Source organism: Neodiprion pinetum, chromosome 1 (assembly GCF_021155775.2).
Source record: "Neodiprion pinetum isolate iyNeoPine1 chromosome 1, iyNeoPine1.2, whole genome shotgun sequence".
NCBI lineage: Eukaryota > Metazoa > Arthropoda > Insecta > Hymenoptera > Diprionidae > Neodiprion > Neodiprion pinetum.
Window position 1 is genome coordinate 14,284,944 of NC_060232.1, and position 21,602 is coordinate 14,306,545.

The following is a 21,602-nucleotide window of genomic DNA, read 5'->3' on the forward strand; positions in this document are numbered from 1 at the left end:
CAAAATTATAACATCGAGACGCCGTGTCATAGTTAAAGGAGACACAACAAGGAAGATAATCATATGGATAACAATAATTTGTTTAGTTTCGTGTCAATTCCTTATGTTTCAGGATTATTTGAGTTATTAAATAGAACTTTTAAGAAATATAATATTAAATTCACCGGAAACAACTTAAATGATTTGTGGTCAGTTTTCGATTCGGGCAAAGACGCGTTACTTGGAGATAAACATTCAAATTTGGTGTACAAAATTCCATGTAAAAATTGTAACAAGCCATACATCGGTCAGACTAGTCGGTTACTTTCCGTTAGATTAAATGAACACAAGAACAACATCAAAGAGTTTGACCACCACACGGCCCTAACTAAACAAATGTTACAATTTAATCGCTAATTTGATTATCATAATATAAGAATTCTCTATGAAGAACCTCGTTATTATAACAGACTAATTTTCGAAATGTGCAATATTGTAAGTCACACTGATTCTATCAATCTAATTGTAAGACAGGATGTGGAGAATTTGAGTGACGCCTATGTAAAATTAATTACGGACGCTAGTCTCTAGGATAAGTTACCGACTGTGTTCACAATTATTCAAATTTGAATTGATAGTTTCTGTTCTATTTTCTCGTTACGGTTCCTCATTACTTCTTCCTTATTGTTTCGGTGGTCACCGCGTACGCACGCCAGAGTTTAATCTAAATTTTTCCAATTTAAATATCCTTATTGTGACGGATGGAGAGATGGGAAGTAAGAAGAAAAAGAGAAAGGAAAAATTCCCGGTTCCTTAAAATATGATGAACGCATCTAGTCCACGGTTAATCCTCTTTTCTCAATGTAAATAGGTCTGTATAAACAGAATTAGGTGATATTACAAAAACAAGTGTTGGTCACGCATAACTTATTGGTTCAACCGTTTCAAATACCGTTATGCGATATTATATTGTGGTTTTTTTTTTCTTGTTCAAGGTATTTTTATAATAAAATTTTGTGTGTGTGAGTTCCATCCAAGGGCCCTCGTCATTGGTGTAAATTTAAATTTAAAATGTTAAACAATTTAAAGTGGAGAATGAAAAGAAGCCTTCAGTGCAAAGATACTTTTCTTCTGGTTCTTTTCGTGTTTGCTGGTTGGTTGGAAATTTTGTACAGTTCAGTATGAGACTTTACATCGTTGTGCAATAATTGAGATGCTATGTAACGAGTAAGCAAATTTATTTGTTTATATACATGTATGTATATTTTTTTCTCTTGTACTAGATGCAATAAACAATCCAGAAGATGACGCACATCCGAAGGTCGAAACGTTGACTTATAATTTCGGCGTTTTTAATAAGAAGACCTAAATATACAAGAAAATTGTCTGCGCCAATTACATGACGATGAGGACCTCCAGAGGTCAACCTTAATTTCTAGCTTAATTATCGCTACCTAAGAGAGCTCTGTCATTTTAGTCTAATTAACGTAGGAGGGACGGTCTTAACAATAAGCGAAAGAAGACTTGGACCAATCTACAGAATTGTGGAAAGCACTCCCCACCTAAGCCTGCAACGCGGCCTCAGCCGAGGCCTCTTTCACATGGCAGGATGTGGACTCAAGGTCGCAAGAGAGGTGTGCCCCGGCGGCAATTCTAAGATCAATTCTAAGATCACCTACCCGCGAGCACATCATGTGACTCGTCCAGCTGATGCCCCTAGCTTGATGAGCTAGTCGAACAATTGGCTAGTGGCTCTGAGAGGCGAGCCCATAATAGGGAGTTGACTCAATACAGGGAATCCAATTGAGGATAAGGTGGTTTACGAAATATGCACCAAGCTGCGCTCATCCCCACTCATTCACGGCCGAAACCAATCTGCCTAAATCCGTGCGCTCACCGTTATCAGAGCGTCAAGCGCCACCCGCCTGCCCTCTAGTTCTAAGCACTGAAACTAATCAAGCTGCTCTATATTTTGCGCTATATTGATCGCCAAATAGCTAGGGAGCTGGGTGGCAAAATTTATAAATGATTTGTGCGTTTGGCAGACATTATTAATATCAAATTTTGTACCATAAGAAATATTAAGGACCGCGTCTGCCACCATGGTAGGGCTGAGTTGTCAATTGACAGCGCTTCAAAAATGTAAAAAAAAGGGTACTAAATCATGTGTTCGTGTCTGCCTCTTGGACTGATGCTCAGAATCGTCCTCAAAACGTTGAAAATCCAGAGGCAGACATCCAGACCCCTGATTTTCCAAAGGCAGACCATTTGAATATAAATTTTTTTTTTAACTCAACGCTCGCGCCAAGCCACAAGTACAAAATTCTGCGCCTACAAAATGTTAATAAAACTAATTTATGTTACATACAAGCAATTGATAGGAACAATTTTAAAAACATATTTCAAAAATTTGGGTTCTAAATCTGTTACCTGCCATCCCGCAGGTATAAGATGAACTGTATTGTTTGTCTTTCTTTCTTAGAGAGAAGAAAGTGAGAACGTTATAACTCCGTAGAGAGTTGGGTCATATCTATAGATAGATATATGTGCAGGTATATACCTATACGTATATAATAAATTGTTAAATAATTATTTGTTTAAACAATTTGGTTAATAACTTTTGGGCAATATTATTATTGATGATCGTTGTTCATAGCATGTCGAATGTTGTTGAATTTTTGCAGATTCTTATTAAGTAACAAAGTACGAAAAGTCTGATCGTACACAATTTTTGGCTGGGACGATCCATGACATACATCCTTAAATTTATTTGCGTCTTCTGACGTTGTAATAAACTGTTTTTTTTATTGGATCCAATAAAAAAGACTGAACAATGTATATAATAATACTAAAACTATTAATACCAACAATAAATAACCGTAATACCCACTTTCCCTTGATTCTGCGTGAACTTCAAAAAATCGTACACCTCAAAATCAGTGACCAAAATGTCTGCCAACTTTTTTTTGTATTCGGGCAGTCCTATTGAATCGAATGGACGCAACTAGAACGACGAACAAATGATTTAGTAGAGCTTTTTTTTACATTTTTACAACTACGTCCCGTTATAATGCAGGGCATGTCTGCATCTGGATTTTCAACGTTTTGAGGACGATTCTGACCATCAGTCGAAGAGGCATACACGAACACATGATTTAGTACCCTTTTTTTTACATTTTTGAAGCGCTGTAACTCAGAAACGCAGGGACGTACGACCTTAATTAACTGAACCAAATCGATTTGTATTGATATGAACTTTCATCCCTATTGATATGAGAGACGAACAAATCATTTACCAAAATGGGACCCAGCTCCCTAGTTAAAACGCGCGAACACTCATTTTGTGCGAATTTTGATTCTCTACAACTCGTCTGTTGCATCAAGATCGCTTCATTGGTTTCGATTTTATAAGCAAAAAAAAATACAAAAAATTTTGCGACCATAGCTGCGAGTAGGAATCAACAAAATACAAGTACGGACTGCCTTCCGTCTGATGATCGCACAGTTGGAATTCCGTTAATATTCTTGTCATGAAAAATCCTCTATTGCTTGGCCTAATTCGTCGCAATAACAAACAATATACTATAGGCTTTGTCCTAAGCTTGAAAAAATATCATCTGCAATCTAAAAATCGGGTGAAAGTTTTAGGGTTTGTGCAGGATCGTCATAAGCTTAGTCTCAAATTTCCACAGCAGAAGAGACAGACGACATGTAACCTAATAACTCACTTCTCTAAGAAAGGGAGCTGTAAAATTAGAGAGCGGTGATCGTAGCCTGCTAAACGGTAGAGTAACAAACACAAGAGAATCAATCGGACAGAATAAAATTCATATCCCTTCAAAATTAGATCCCGTCAAGTATGCCGATTATTAGGAGTTATAGTTATACCACCAACATTTTTTCAGATTCCTCACTGTCTAGGATGGGAGAATATTGTTGTGGTAAATGGACCAAAGGTTGGTGGAATTTGTTAGAGCAGAGTTTTCGTACAAACGTTCTCGAATTGAAAGCAGCACTATATGCATTCGGGCGTTTTACAAAAAATTTACGTTGTCGCCAGATACTTTTGAGAACAGACAACTCCAGCCTGCATCAACAAAATGGGTAGAGTAGAATTTCCAAATCTCAATACCGAAGCCAGACATATTATCTGGCAGTAGTTATTCTTGCTATCAAAAATGTGTTGTCTACTGCCATAAGTATAAAATACCTATTCCAGGAGATATTTTAGAAAGTGGTAAATTATATAGAAATGAAATCAAACTATCTGCAAGCAGTATAATCTCCACGGACACACTATATCACACGTGTAACTTCAAAAGGCTTCGTCCTATTCACGTGGTCACTACTTGCGCTAACACATGTATAACTTTTGGCTAAGCCAAGCCCAGTGGAAAAAAGTTGTGGGTATATTGGCGCAAGGGATGAGCGCATGTCTCGGAAGGGGCCTTTTCAAGAGGCCTTGACGGTCGATTCATTGAACCGAAAACACTTTTCCAAAATTTGCTTGGAGAATTCGATTTTTAAAGTCGGTGCCCCATTTGCGATCAGTGCGATGAAGCAGCGTTGGCACATGCGTATACAGTTGGAATGCTGTATTTTACACATTAGCGCTTCACTTGGCGCATGCGCACTTTCGAATAACTCAATTGTACGCACTATGTCGTCAAGAGTAAGTTACCTAACTCTAATTTTACGTTTTGTGAGTGGCATTTTCGATGCTTCTCAGGTACGATCATATAGACAGGTCCGGAAACTCCTGTGGTGGAGGTGAGTCTCTTATCGAGGCGGGCTGTGTTTGGGAAACCTACCACGAGTGCAAAGGTGCTGCAACCCAATAGTAGGTGGTAAACTCAGCTCCTAATATATTTTTTTAGATTTGTTCAACGCATAGTAGTTGCCGAATTTTGTTCATCAACAAATCCAATAACTGCATATAGAATGTAATAAGTAGGAATATGTATGGAATAAAATAAGTAGGAGTTACGTCTGAGCATTCACGTTGCTCCTCGATATACTCTATGGTTATTCTATTATACTTAGATTAAAGTCAGGAGTGACGACACTAAAAAGTGGAAAAATAAGTGTGACGCAAGAGGGTATAAAAGAACTACAGGGTATGATTTCTAACTTGACATCAATGTCAAAAACTACAAATAAAGCGGTCGAAGCGATTCAAAAATCGAACAAGGAAATGCTAGAATCACAAAAGAAGCTTGCCGAGGATATTGAAGCATGGCGATCAAAGTCTGAAGCTCTCGAAAATGATTCAACAAGCAAAAGAAAAAAATTGTGAGAATAGAGAAAAACTCAAGCCTTCCAAGACAAAGATACAGCAAAAAATCTTATGTTTTTTAATATACCAGAAAAAGGTGAGGAAACTATCGAAAGTTTTAGTACAGGCGAATGAGGCATGTAATCGACTGACTCCTGTTCTTTTCGAGAACAGCTTCGCCAATTTTTTCGTAGGTAGATTTGATCTCAACCAATGAGCCCTTGATTTTTCCGCCATATCAATTTAACAGCTGATTGTTTATAAAGATATTGAAAAAAAAATCGAATTTTTATTTTTAATTTTTTTTCTGTTGGCGTGAATAAAAAATGTTTGATATGAAAGTAGTAGGTCTCATTCTCGTGTATAAGAAATAAATATTTTTGATTCAAAAAATAATTTTCAGTTTGGACGAAAATGCAAAAAAACCAGCCATTTTTTTTTTATTTTTAAATTTCAATCCAGTTTCCTTGATTATAAATTAAAACCTTCGAAACACACATGTCGCCTGTGAAATCAGTGCTTCAAAAACCAGTCCAAAAATTATTCGATTATCTCGTACATTATGGCAACAAATAGCGATTTTCGAAAAAACTTTGGGTATCAATAGAATCCAACATAATGGGGCGTCAAAAAAAATTTTTGTAGAAGGATTTCTTTTTTTTTAAATCGAATTACTTTTTTCTCAGTAATCGGAATATGTCATTAGTTTTTGATTTTGATTAATGTTTTTATTCTTTCAATTTAATGCTTTTTTCTTAAATTTATTTTTCTTTTTTTTTCGGCTATTTTTTTCACTTTTTTCATCTTTTTTCAATGATGGCAAGTAATTAGATTTAAAAAAAAAGAAATCCTTCTACGACAATTTTTTCCGGAGATATTGCGATATAAAAGAAAGAAAAAAAAAATATTGATCAAAATGAAAAACTAATGACATATCCCGATTGCTGAGAAAAGAGTAATTAGTTTTTTTAAAAAATAAATCATACAATTTTTATCGGAGGTATTGCGATATAAAAGGAAAAAAAAAAAAAAACTTTTGTCCAAATAAAAAACTAATTGAATATTCCGATAGCTGAGAAAAAAATAATTTGTTTAAAAAAAGAAAAGATACTTCTACGATAATTTTTACCGCAGATATTCATTTAACAACTACCGTTCGACCGCCCGCTCTCGTATGCCCCCCGCCGCGTCGCCACGCAATCGTTTCACGTTGCCGCGCTGCTGGGATGCGACGCCTCGCGTTTGCCTCGATTCACTTATTCATTTTGATAGAAATAGAGCTCAAATCAGAATGAAAAAAGTCATGGTCGTCCCTTGAGGTATGGACGAAATATAATATTTTTTTCAAATCTTAATTTGTTAACATTGATAATAAATCGCAAATAAGTAAAACAAGTGTAACTCCGGTTCCGGTAGAGATGAAGAGGTTTTTTTTTTTTTTTAAATTTTTCGTCTCAAAAACGGAAATAACATATTGAAAAATGTTTTTCGTAAGTCTATAATTTCAGCAATAATCCTATTTGTTAAGTAAGAAAACTTTTCAATCGCATTAGTAACCTCCATATCTGTAAGTACTACGAGAAATTTTTTTTTACGCTGTCACCCCATTATGTTGGATTCTATTGGTACCCAAAGTTTTTTCGAAAATCGCTATTTGTTGCCATAATGGACGAGATAATCGAAAAATTTTTGGACTGGTTTTTGAAGCACTAATTTCACACGCGACATGTGAGTTTCAAAGGTTTAAACTTATAATTAAGAAAACAGGATTGATATTTGAAAAAAAAAAAAAATAATGGCTGTTTTTTTACATTTTGTGGCCAAACTAAAAATTATTTTTGGAATCAAGAATTTTTTTTCAAATACACGAGGATGAGACATACTACTTTTATATCAAACATTTTTTCCTCACGCCGGTAGAAAAAAAAATTAAAAATAAAAATTCGATTTTTTTTTCAACATTTTTATGAACAATCAGCAGTTAAATTGATATGGCGGCAAAATCAAGGGCTCATTGGTTGAGGTCAAATCTGCCTACAAAAAAATCGGTGAAACTGTTCTCGAAAAGAACAGGAGTCAATGCTTACTCGGCTGGACTATTATGCAACCTGGGTATGCTAAAACGATTGACAAGGAAAGTCTTTCCGCTGACATGCTTCGATTTTGATGAAATTTATATATGTTATTCTACATCAAAATCTAAGAGACGCCTATTTTTTTTTATCGGCGGAGAAACGTTTCTAGGGGGTGAAATTATCCTTTGCAGTTGAGACCTCCGAGGGGTACTTTTCAGGTTTCACCTATTTTCACTTGAGATAATCGAATGCACCCAAACGGATAACTACCTTAATGATAAACGATGAAAAATGCAACTGGTTTCATATCGGGGGGTTGCATAGGAAAAAAGTTAAAGGGGTTAAAATTCATAAAATCGTTATAACAAAAAAAAAACTATTGCACCTGTCTCGATGGATTCAATTGCACTTTGAAGAGCGAAAAAAAATAATACATATGGGTTTTCGCGTTTTTCTCGCAATCCAAGTTAAGGGGGTAAACTACCCCCCTGTACGTTTACATTTAATCTCAATAAAACGGCAGTAATTCTTTTTTTTTCTTATTTCTTCTCTTAGTGATTCGTTTTTTCTCTAAATTCTCAACATCTACGTATCAAACGATGGACAGATTTTTCTCGAAATTATATTTTCATAATTGGTGAAAGTGATAGGACCAAAAGTATGCATCCAATCTTAATGGTTTGTTTTTTATTTGAAGGCAGTTTGAGACTCTTCTAGTTATACTTAAAACATTCCATTTAAAATTTATTTAAACAATGGATTTTACCCAATTGAGGAAGGAAATTTGGAAAAAATCAAATTTTTCCGCTGAAAATTCTACCACTTCATCAATTTTTTATTTTTTGTAACTTTTGACGGTATTATACGAATCACATTCACAGTTTAAAAGAATTCACTTATTCATTTTTGCCGCCAAAAATGACAGATTGGATAACTTTTACGGATAACATTTTTTTTTATTAGTTAATACTGAATATACAACAAGACGAATTTCAAAAATATCTATTTCTTATATTTTTCACAAAAATTTAGTAAATACTGACATATTTTCATAGTTATCGTAATCCCTCCCCCCTTGCTTGAAGGTGTTATCTGGGAATCACCTCTGTTCAGTGTGTCACTCGCTTCCATAATTAGATTTGAAATACGACGTAGAAGCAGTGATAAAACTGCGATCGCGGGATATATTCACCACGGTCGGCTATTTTTCTTTTACACAACGAAAGAAGGCACTTATAATTCGAGACTGTTTAAAACGAAATTGCAAATATTAATGAAAAGGAAGATAAATCCTTTGAACGTTATTAGAATGCTTCTCGCAACTTTTGAAGTTATGCGTTTACCGGATGCGCCAGTAAATAACGATGAAATACAGTTGAAAGAAAACTTTGAAAATATTTTGTTGAGTGCAATGAACGAATACAGTGGTTTCGAAATGGTAGAAGAAAATTCTTTGCATTTCGAAGAACCGTTTAAGGATTGGGAAGTGGAAATTGTTGAAGATAAAGAATGGGCAAACGCCCTGTATGAACCAGAACTTTCGCCTGATACATGCACTCGTGATAACGAAGACTTATCTTACGAGTACAAATTAAGGGCCGTTGAGTATTGGCGCAGTGGGAAGAAAGGAAATTTGGGTTTGGGCAGTGATAAACAAAGGTTCAAGAAAGTGCAATCTATACAACAGTTGCACCGGTGGGCCCACAATTTGAACAAGGGGGGGACATACAAAGAAAAATTAGCACTAATTTATGGTTACACTTTCGAAAATTTCAAAGCTGCTGTGGATGCTGGTTTAATAGTGCACGATTCTGATTTGAAAAAATGGGCCTTACATGCTCAAAAAGAAATAGGGCATACTGATTTTCGTTTCAAAGCTTCTCGTACGTGGATAAACTCATTCAAAGCAGCGCATCGTATCGTATCGAGAAAAATTAATAAATTCATTACATCCAAAACAATTGAAGATGGAAAAGTCTTGGAACAACAAATTCAAAAATTTGTCTATGACGTAAAGCAAAATATTAGAACGTACGGATTGTCAAATACATTTAACGCAGATCAGAGTGGCTTCCAACTAGAAATGCATTCCGGAAGAACTTTAGCAGTCGAAGGAGAAAAGCAAGTACAATGTCTTGTACGATCAGTCTCTTCTACGAGCCACAGTTACACTATTCAGCCGACTGTATCAGCTGACGGTAAGCTGCTAATCTCCTCTATTTTTGGTTTTAAAAGAACTAACTGGCAAGATTGGTCCGATAGTGGAGAAAACGCTTTTCAGACCAGATAATGTATACACAGAAGTATCCAAGCCTGGGAAGCTTACTTCAGGTACAAATTACACCCACTGTTTTTGTATAGACATTTTTTCGAATGAAAAAATGATAGGTTTTTCTATTTTCAGATCATTTTAAAATTTGGTTGCAGCATGTATTTTTCCCGAAAGTTAGTTCAAAATCTCTATTACTGATTGATTCTTGGACTGGGCACTGTGCCCAAGCTGTACTTGATGTGAAACCTTCAAATAGAGATGTCAAAGTAATGCTCATACCTAAAGGAACTACCGGAAAAATCCAGCCCCTCGATGTTTTTGGATTCCGAGTATGGAAAAATTTTGTTAGACATTTTTCTGATAATTGTCTTTTGATGAATTATGATATTGATTTGCATTTGAGAAACAATATCATAAAGCTTCAGTCACTTGTTCATAACCAACTGTCGTCACCACGTTATATCGATCTTTTCAAATATTCTTGGTACAAAAGTGATTACATAGAAGAAAAACCAGCGAATTTTGAAAATCCTGTACACTTTGCATTTGGAGATTCCTGCAACTCACACTGTGAAGTTCCAGGATGTGAAATTGTTGCTATTGTTCGCTGTTCCTGGTGTAAAAAGTCGTTATGTTTCAAACACTTTTTCAATGAGTATTATTACTGCAGTACTTACAACGGCTAATAGAGCATATGATTATATATTCGCTTCTATTTATTGCTATAGTGATTATTTTGTTAAACCGTTGACATATTATCAATAAAAGATACGAGTGTATTGTACGCTTTCTTTTTTTTACTTGACTACGCAGTTTTTCTGTGCGTCATCCCAAAACTTGGTCTTATCTACCGAAACGACTATGTGTAAGTGCTTATCGTATGCTTATGTCATCTCATTGCCGAATAGATATCAGTCAGAATTATCGACGAGTCAGATATAAATACTTTTTCAACGAAAGATCGATCTATAAATAAGTTGGCTCCTAGATAAAACCGTTTATTAAATGCTATATACGTGATGGGGTTGTGGTAAATTGAAAAAAAACATATCACTAGGAGAAGGAATAAAAAAAATAATAATTACTGCCGTTTTATTGGGATTAAATGTAAACGTACACAGGGGTAGTTCACCCCCCTAACTTGATTTGCGAGAAAAACGCGAAAACCCATATGTGTTATTTTTTGTCGCTCTTCAAAGTGCAATTGAATCTATCGAGACAGGTGCAATAGTTTTTTTTTTTGTTATAACGATTTTATGAATTTTAACCCCTATAACTTTTTTTCTATGCAACCCCCCGATATGAAACCAATTGCATGTTTCATCGTTTATCATCAAGGTAATTATCCATTTGGGTGCATTCGATTATCTCAAGTGAAAATAGGTGAAACCTGAAAAGTACCCCTCGAGGTCTCAACTGCAAAGGATAATTTCACCCCCTAGAAACGGTTCTCCGCCGATAAAAAAAAATAGGCGTCTCTTAGATTTTGATGTAGAATAACATATATAAATTTCATCAAAATCGAAGCATGTCAGCGGAAAGACTTTCCTTGTGAGATAGACATCGATGTGAGTGAGATAGACTCAGTGGTAAGAGTCGGTGTCAACAAAGAGACTCGGCCAATTAAACTAACCTTGAAATTGTTAATCAACAGAAGCTATCATCTTGAAACAGGCTCTTGAATACAAACCATAATATGTTTTTGTTGGGCACGACCTGAGCAAGGAAAGAAAGCGACGGACTTGAAAAAGTTATTGGAAGCAAAACAGAAAGATATCAAAAGAAAAGGCAGCAAAACTGGATATGGACGGGCAAATCATAAATCTAACTGAAGCGCAAAGGTAATTGAGCTCGCTTCATCATTCGGAAAAAGGAAACAGTGAAAATAATTCTTGTAACTCAAGATATGAGGTTTTTAAAACACTAAGATCAGCATTGCCGAGAAAGAATACGATCCAGCATGCCAAAAGAAACCTGGAATCTAAGTACGCCAAAGATAGAAGAATTTCGGCGCGGATGACAACAAGATCAAAGCAGGCGTGAAGTGGGGCGTGACGGTGATCAGGGGATATAACAACCAGCATATCATTCTAACGCACTCAAGCTTATCGTTTGAAATATGAAAAGGATAGGCGACATAATAGACATCAGAGATCAATTACACACAGGAGACACTGTAGGTGTAAGCAAGACGTGGTGTGAGGATAAATCACGAGTGCAGATATTCACACGCAATACATCTAAAGAAATAATCTTATATAGCCAAGCTATCAAAGAAGCGGACAAGGTAAAGGCAGAAGGAGGACTCGTGATATTTCTCGATGAGCAGTGATACAACAATATCCACATCAAGGTACTTCATCATCACAAGAATAAGAAGATTTGTCATGTTTATACATGGTATTGTTTACGTAAGCCTGATAATGGGGTTGCCGAGTGTAGTTGGAGAAATAAAAAAGGAAATATATAATATTTCGTTAAAATATCCGAGTGAAAAAATAATCGTAACGGGCGATTTTAACGTTCGTGTCGGTTCTGAGAATAGCTACTCTGAGGATTCAATTTTTGATAACACATCACTAATAGGTAAAAGAGAAACTTCAGATTAAATTTATAATCCTGGAAGACGAAAACTGGTGGAAGTTATGGAATCTTTAGGATTCTCTTTACTAAATGGTAGAATAAATAATGATATTCCTAGGAAGTTTACATGTAATATACAAGTATCCTTGATTGCTCAACAATTGACCTCGTGTGGGCAAGTGCCCAAACGCTAGGTTTGATACGAACGTTTGAAGTACTCGATGATTTTGTCACTAAGTTTAACTACTACCCAGTGGCAGTCACCTTGAATACGGAAGTTCAATAAAGTATTTAAAGAAGAGTCAAATCGGAAAACAACTTACTGTATCCATTTCAAATACAAATGTTATGTAATTTGCTGTCGCAATTGCTAAACATGGATATTGATGAGTTCAATACTTTTTTAGATACAAATATTACATATGCAGCTCATTCTTTAGGGTTGAAAACTTCTATAAAAATATATCACATAGACCTTGGTTTAATTACCCATGCAAACTTGCCAAAGATGTGGTAAAAACCAATTTAAAAATATTTAAAAATGAGAAGTTTGCAAAGCCTTTGGAAGGAATTTACGTATAAAATAAAAAAACTTGTAATAACACAATAAAAGCAGTAAAAACGGAATATACTGATAATCTGATAAACAATATATGCAGTGCCAAAAACTCAAAATAATTGTCGAACAATTAACTTGCACAGGAAAAATAGTATCACCATAAACTACATAGAAGCCAAAGACTGGTAATCCTTCTTTTCTCAGGCCTCAAATCTGACACGATTTTTTAACTGCACCCCTAAGCCTGGAAGAAATAAAAGTACCGTCTCAAATTGTGTAAGAGTGGAAAGTCACCAGGCAAAAATAGAATAAGCAATGAATTTCTTAAAAAATTTCCGGAGAACTGGATTCTATTCGTGAATGTATTTTTTAATGAAATTTTAGTGATTGATTACACTCCACTGAACTACTCAGAGATAATTGTTAAAATGTTGTATAAAAGTAAGGGTAGTAATACGGAACCAAATAATTATAGACCAATTGCTTTGATTAATTGTACTGCAAAAGTTGCAAACATTTTGAATAATAGACATGGTGCGAAAGAGAGAATCTATTTTCTGAAGGGCAAGTAGGTTTCAGAAGAGGTAGAAGATGACTACATATTCTCTCTGATAGTGAAATCAATAATTCAAAATTATATTAATAGAGACAAAGGTAAACTAAACACCCTACTTATAGATTTCAAGTCCGCATTCCCATCCGTCAATAACAATATTCTCTGACAAAACTTATTTGACACAGATTTTTGTAAGAATACATTTTAATTTCTTTACGTCCCTGGATGTGCATACTATGCACATCTAAAGTCAGAGTTATTCCCCACTCGAAACCACTTGGTGCAAGCTGCTGATCTGTCATTTCTCTAACGAGTGTCTTAGAAGGCAGTCAAAAACCAAAAGTATTATGATTCATATATGTAGTCCGTTTTATTTATTTTCCTGCCAAAACCTAATATCCCAATAGTTATGGTACAAAAATAATTATTATTCTGAGATCACTTTACAGGAAAGCTAACATGAGAATATATACGAATTTTGAAGTGACAGATCCGAAACAAATACTGCAGGGTGTCTTGCAGGGAGAAACAATATCACCTTTACTTTTTGTGAATTTTATGACTAATTTAGTAGACTTCATGACTGAAAGAGGCATTTGTGGAATTTCCATCAATCATTTGACTGAGATAATTTTATTGGCCTATGCCGAGGATATTGTAATTTTCTCAAACTGTTATACTCAGATGAAAAAAACCATCAAATTTTGATACGAGTATTGCCAATTAAATAAATTAGAATTAATTGTAAACAAAACTAAGGTTGTACTCTTTCAAAAAGGTGGCTACAGTCAGAAGAAAAAACATGCGCTCTATTATTTTGGTTTACAGGAAAGCAAATATGTAAATGAATATGTCTACTTGGGAACTATTATGACCCAAACAACCCTGTATAAGAATAAGACGAAAGAAGAATACAGAACAAACGGTCAAAAAGGCAAAAGTAGGATGTGTGTCTATTAATGTCAGTTATCTACAAGCTACAAATTCACAACTGGTGGATATATTTAAATTGTATGACTCACTGGTCTCCTCTATTCTGATGTATAGCGCGATAAGATACATGGATGATTTGGAAAAAGGTCAATCACTGGTTTTCAATCTTCTATTAAATCTCCCACACAATACACCAAGCTACTCGATCAGATTGGAAACTGGCCAACCTCCAATTCCATTGAAACAATTTAAACTTATCCTGAAATGGATAATAAAGGTTTCAGAAATAAGATCAGAAGAATATCCAAAAACTTTCCTGAGGTGACTAATAACGCTACATAAGATTAAGAATCAGAACACTCGATACAACTGGGTAGCTCAAATCATAGAACACTTCTTTAAATCAATAAGTAAGGAGGAGGTTCTCAATGCGATGCAGACTTACTAAAATGTAAGAAATTTACTTTACTTTGTGAATTTGAGAAGCACCTAAGGTTTTTAGATTTAGAGAATCTGTATAAGTCTACATCTCTAGTAATTTATCCAGTTATCAGCATGCAGAGCTCTGTACAAAAATATTTATCACTCAAACATGGCTAACAGAAACTTGGCGTTCATTGCCCAGCTAAGATTAAATAATAATATAGTAGGTTGAATAATGATTTATAACCAAATATATGAATTGAAAAACAACTATTTATATTATCGGTGTAGAAAATTCGGAGAGATTTTTATCTTTTCCTTACGAAATGTGAAAATTTTGTACACAGAAGAAGAGAATCCTTACTACCCTTGTTGATGTGAAATTAGACCTATTATACTATCCCTATTAGTATCCCTACTAGATCTATCTTGGAACACCCAACTTATTATTATGTTCAAAAAATGATGACACTCTGTTCAGCGATACTATAGAGTATTGGAGAGTCATAAATTTAGGAATTTCTTTCTCCTTCGCTACATTTTTCCAAAGTGTTACATCTTTAAACTACCTAGTACATAAGTAATATTACATGTAACTCGATCGTATAATTTTTTGATAAAAATTGAAACATAAACAAATTCTATAGATAAAATAATTAAAAATTAGATATAACCTTGATTTTTAAAATACAGGTTATCGATCGGGTTTGACAAAATTCGTAAACTTTATAATAAATCGGAACAGCACTTGTCTCTGAAATTAGTTTTACATTTTATGATCGAAACGTACAAAATAAATAAGATTACGAAACAATATTTAACAGAGCCAAGTCAATTTATTATATAATTTAGCACAGAGCAACTCAACGACATCTTGAACTGCTGTGATTTGCAGGACGATAATTTATGACCAGAGCAATCACTGACGCTACTTCGAGCGAGTTGTGAGGTTACAAGGATTTTTTTCCATTTGACTACTCCTAGATTGCAGCACTCTAACTTTAGCTACCAATTTCTGAAATTTTTGAGCTTCAATAAGAGACTTACCCCTACCACGAAAGTTTCCAGACCTGTGAATACGACCGTGTTCTCGGATCAAGCTTTTCGCTCGGATGTTGCAAAACATAGTGTGTGATACACGTGTGGAGAGGCGTTGTTTGACGATTGTGATTACTGCACTCACCTTGGTTCGTGCTGCGTTTACACTTGTGTTCGCGACAACGCAGCAGTGACCTTCGGCTGAAACGGTCCACTTTACGTACTTGTTACACAATAATTATCAGTACTTTTCTGTACTAGGTACTCACTTGAATTTGAGCTTGAGACTGTTGAATTGGTTGCGGCTGTTGAGTTTGGTACAACCAAGGCGCTGCTTGTGGTGGTGGCAGTTGTGGTGGCGGCACTTGTGTTGGCGGAGGTACATGAGCCATCATTTCAACAGAAGTTAGCCCGCGACTACCAGATGGTGGGGGAACCATTTGGGGAGGCGGGACAGGCTGTGGTGCCCCTTGCTCAAAACTATTATCCGGTTGGTCTTGCAACACTTCTCCAATTTGAGGAGCTGATTGTTGGTGTTGTCCAGACGGTGAATTAGAGACTACAAATGTCTGCGTTGAAGGTGGGGGTACTTGCAAGTGAAACTGAGAAGAAGGCTGTCCTTCAAAATACTGCGACGGAGGGGATTCATGTGTTTGTTGAACAATATGATTCCCAGGCTGTAGGACAAATTGTGTCTGTGACTGAGATCCTGGCGTCTGAACTTGCTGATACTGGATTTGATAAGTCTGTGGTAGCGGCGGTGGTGGTTGATTGTGGGAAAAATTGGGTGGGGGAAAGTGTAGGTGAAGAAGAGGAGGAGGAGGCTGCTGTGTAATATTCATAGGCGTAGATGGTGGAGGTTGATGTAAATTAACATTCACTGTCTCAATAATGTTGTGCGACGGAGTCGAAGGCCGCTGCATGTTCGGCTGCGTATAGACGTATGAAACCGCTCCACTGACCGGGGCGCTACTACTGGAGACAAAGTTCTGTTGTGATGGACATTGTGGAGGAGGCTGACTCATAACATACATTTGTGTCAACGATTGTGGTGACGACTGAGATCCAGGCGGAGGTACTTGAATACCTTGAATTTGTAGAGACTGGGCTGGATGTATCTGATACTGTACTTGACTCACTGTTGGTGGCGGACCAATGAGTTGCACCTGACCGACCGGTGGCGGAGGTATGAAGCTCTGCATTTCCTTGAAAAAAAAACATCGACTAATTGGGTGTGCGTAAAAACAAATTTTATCAAGTTTTTTATGCTAAAACAAAATATTGACTGTAAAATACAATAAATTTGAAGGAATTTTCAATTATTGACCTTTCTGTAATTGAATAACAAGAATCTTATAACCGCGAACATACAAACCCCTTCACGTGATTATGAAACGCGCCACCATTGGCGACCTGAGCCGATGACGTCACGATGTTACAGTCGAGAACGCGGCGGTCGAGGCTACATAGCTTTGAACGTTTAATCCACGCACATGTTCAGTCAACAAGTATCAATTATTACAAATACTTGATTTATTTGCTACCAAGTATATGAAAAAATGTCCGATACGGGATTTGTCAAGGCAACTGCTACTAATTTACCGACTGTTAGAGCAAAGCCAAGGAATGCGAAAAAGGAAAAGGGTTTTTGATTAAATAAGAGACAATTATTATTTATCACAAATAATGCTGTTACATGTTCTTTATTTAATCAATGCACAAAGAGTAATGGTGGCTTGTACGCGTTATATCAAGATTCGCGGCAGCGAATCGCCGCCAAGTACCCGCAGGGCGGCGAGCGCTAGCCGAGAATCTTTACCCGGACCAACTAAAGCTCGCAATCAGGGTGTAATGTCTCCGGAATATGTGAATGATTTCTAACAAAACTCACAGGACTTAAAGATCTTGTCCATCTGACCTTTCACTATAAATTTGATTGAAATCTGCCCACCAGTTTTATTACTCGGGGCTCCTCGAGCATCTTAGGAAATAAGGATCGATTATAAATTCATACTTGCGCGCCCAAATTTGAGTTGGGCGAATAACTAGACCAATCGGAAACATACCGAATAAGCGTACCGGTTATCCACACGGAAAGAGTGGGGAAAAAGTTAAGGGATCATCTCAGTGTGAAATTTTCAAAAAATTGTTTTTTTTTTTTTTGCATTATCGTATAGTATACACTGTTCTAAACATTGTCTCAAATTTTTAAATCGAAATTCAAATTATTACGGTCGCTACAGCGTTTCTTGTAGAAAGGGAACGGTTTTTCTACCTGCGCGTGTACTAAGGTGCTTAGGTTCTATAACCTTGCAGAATAAACTGTCCAAGCATTTCAGTTCGTTTTTGACATCCACCACGGATAGACGTACGAGCGAAACCCCCAAGAAAAAAATCAAGACCTGGCATCGCCGATTGATCGTAAGTAAACGATTTATATAAACTTTTCCAACTTCAATTTTTAAACGCGTTTTTCTCAGAATGGTGTTTTTCAAAACGGTTTCCACTCTCAAAGGAAGAGTTTTAAAGATATCTAGTTCCAATTTCGGGAGAACATTTTAAACGTCATTCTTTATCGCGCTATGGAAGTTTTTTTTTTTTTTTTTGAAAACTTCCTATTTTTTTTTACGAAAAACTGTCGAAAAAAAGGGCCACATTCGACACTTTTTGTTCAAACCGCCGCCATTTTGTCAAGTTTGAAAAAAAAAAAACCCCTCCATAGCGCGATAGCGACTTTCCTACAGATCAATAATCTTTTTGAAATTTTTTTTTCAGATGAAAATTGCGGCCGTCATCGTGGAAACCGTGCAGCACCTTTGTTTTCACGTGAAATTACAACAATTTATACAACAATGATGCACTCAATAAATAAACTTTAAAAAAATCATTTTGTATTCTTCATAAACGTATTTATTTATAAAAAAAAAACCGGACCGATTAGTTTATTTGAACATGAAAAAAAAAATTCGCGAAAATCAGTGATTTTTCGGAGGGTCACACTGAGACGATCCCTTAACTGGGACACTCTGCGCCGAACCCTCGAAGAACGAGGTTTAGCTTTAATACATATTTGTAATTGTGTATGTGCTGTGCCATTAATATTGTAATATCGATTAATTATCAATATCACCAAGAAGGTTATCGAAAGAATCGATCCCCGAGAAGCCCGGATTGGGAATAAAAGTACGAAAACGTACAAGTATATCGAAACTGTAAGACTTATTTGATCCTGTCTATTGAGTTTCCTCCTTCATTCTCTCTCTACACTGGGCCTTCCAACTCAGTCTCACTCCCTGAGATTCAATCGATTGTTGTTGTTTACCGTTAAAGCAACTGGCGCCCAAATATTCCGAAGATAGTTATAATTAACGAAATTTGTTGTTGAATCGATTCTTGAGCCCCGGCAGCTCTGTAACCAAGCCGCACCGGGTGAAAGGCTTTCAAGGAAGAAAAATTAGCTAACGTGCTGTTAAATTAATAATAATAAAAAAGGCCTGTCTCAATTCAGTTGTAAAGATGAATAGTTTTTTTGCTTTTATTTCTGTATTGTGTTCTGTAACCGAAAACTGCATCCTTTCTAATCAACGTATGTAACAGCTTGTTCAATTCACAAGAATAAGTCAATAACAAACCTGTTGATAATTCATAGTAATAATTGCTTACACTGAAGTATGTCACTGTTCGACATAATAACGTACCTTAAACTAGTCTTTAAAAAGAATAGGATTACTAAATAGATCCATCAATATTTTGAAATAGGACAGAAGTACGCATTTATGTTAGTATCGAAGTACACAGGATAATTAATTGTAGATTTTTTTATTCCACTTACTATTAGTTACACACATTTGGAAATAATGTTTTCAAAAACAGTTCAGCACAAATATCATATATCATTAGACTGGTCCTTAGAAAGTTCACCTGGAAAAGATATCCAGATTGGGTACAAAAAAAAAAAGTAGAAAATTCTTCGAATATTGGAGATAAACAAAAACACTCGATGACGGTGATCGATCACTAACTTCAAGTAATGAATAATGAGTGCAAATTGGGAATAATGACTGATTGATTTGTGATTAAATTATAAATGATTCACCTTGTTTTTATCTTCAATATTCCAAGAATTTTTCTGCCATGGTTGGAATTGTTTCAGGAGTGTCAACGTACAAAGCTATGTTTTCTTCCTCATTTCGATGCTACAATGGAAATACTGTTCAAATAGCTGATGTAGTAGTTAATTTCTCACATAGATTTTTCATCATCAGTGATTATTAGCTGTTCCTGCCTAAATTCGAAACTCAAAATGAATTTATGCTCACAGGCACCCGTTTTGATTGAACGAGAAGGCTGAAATTTTCGCCCAATTTAAAAAAATTTTTTTTAACCGATCTAGGAGGTGCTGAGCCGGTTCAAATAAAACAATGACTTTTTTAAGGATCAGTCTAATAATTATACTAAACAATGCTACATACGATGCTTCTTGTATTGTCATGCTGATGGCTCTTTCGAAATCAAGCGTGTACCCAACGCATCAATCAACCTTCAGCGTCAGACGTCCTGTAAAAAGAAGAAACGATTATTTCGAAAATTGCTTTCCAATATCTCGTATGAGTTGTAATTTGAGAAAATGAGATATAGAAAATCAGTTATGTGGTATGTTGAGATATGTCTACCTGTCATCCAGTATGATCACTAAGATCTGTACACTCACTCCATATCATCTTCGTCGCATTTCCATGCTGCAGAGTATCATCTTTAGGGTCGTAGTCTTCCCACATCACACAAATACAAGCTCGATTCCCTAGTTCAAATTTTCAGGGCTTCTTTGGGACAGAATAAAGCAGCTTTCCTGAAAGTTTGAAACAAATCGAAGTTCGGAGAAAAAAGTTCTTGTTATTTAAAAACAGCGATTTTTTAAAATTTGGTTTTAAATAGCTATAACTTTACAAAATCGGAGCAATTAAGCAAAAGCTGGGTAGATTCCACTAAAATATACCTCGACAAAAGATATTAGCTGCTGGTCGACTCTCAACTTCAAATATCGTACATATAATAGTGTTTTATAAATAGGTAAAATTTAACCAAAACAGTTGTTTAGTTGGAAGCTATTAGCTAAGCCCGATATAAGTTTAAGCCTAATATCTATTTTTTTCATAAAAGTAGAAGTCTTACTGAGTAGAATGCCGCTGAGCAGGAGTCTTTAAGTTACATAGAAGCTGAGATACAAATATTTGAAAATTAGTGAAAAATCGACTTTTTTAAAAATTCAAAAAATTCTCCAGCGGCCGGATTTGCACATATCGGGCTCAAATTTCCAGGATCGTCGCCTTTTTAGGTGTACTTTCAAGGGAAAAATCAGCTTCAAAATCGCCGACCCTAGTGCGCACACTTTCGTCGAGAATTAATGGATCTGCCCACATATATTATATTCTAATCTTTCTTTTATAGACATAAAACACAGCGCTTCAAGCATGTCTCTGATTCTTGTGTATGTGTTGACTCGTAAAATTACTCTCATCGCTCTGTTTTGTGCTTTCTGTTGTTTCTCTAGTTCTCCTCTTCCCATGTTTATCATTATCGAGGCACAATATTCGAAATGCGGTGCTATTATTGTTCTATATATCGTACATCGTGTATATGGTGATATATAATTGCTTATTCGGGTTAAAGAACTCGTTTTTTTACTAATTTTCTTTAAAATATAATTATAATGTTCTTTAAATAGTAAACGGTCATCCAGTAGGATACCGAGGTACTTCATTATTTCTACCCTTTCCAGTTTATTGCCATCTTACATTTCTATCTTAATTTCCCTTCCGAACTCTCTCCTCACATTCCTTATCACCGTATATTTCGCTTTGTTCGCATTCATTTTTAATTTTTTTTCGTTTAACCAGTCCTCTAGTTTT

At 35.7% G+C, this 21,602-nt stretch overlaps 1 protein-coding gene across 8 annotated transcripts in view; it reads right to left on the reverse strand.

Moving 5' to 3' along the window:
• Positions 1-21,602, reverse strand: part of LOC124224730 (uncharacterized) — a 219,499-nt gene that overhangs the window by 86,256 nt on the left and 111,641 nt on the right. For 7 of the 8 annotated variants that reach the window (XM_046636923.2, XM_046636924.2, XM_046636922.2 and 4 more), the window contains one exon: positions 15,963-16,898. In XM_046636923.2, the coding sequence (XP_046492879.1) occupies positions 15,963-16,898 (936 nt within the window). The remainder of the gene's footprint in view (positions 1-15,962; positions 16,899-21,602) is intronic. The other variant, XM_069133619.1, reaches the window with a different exon arrangement.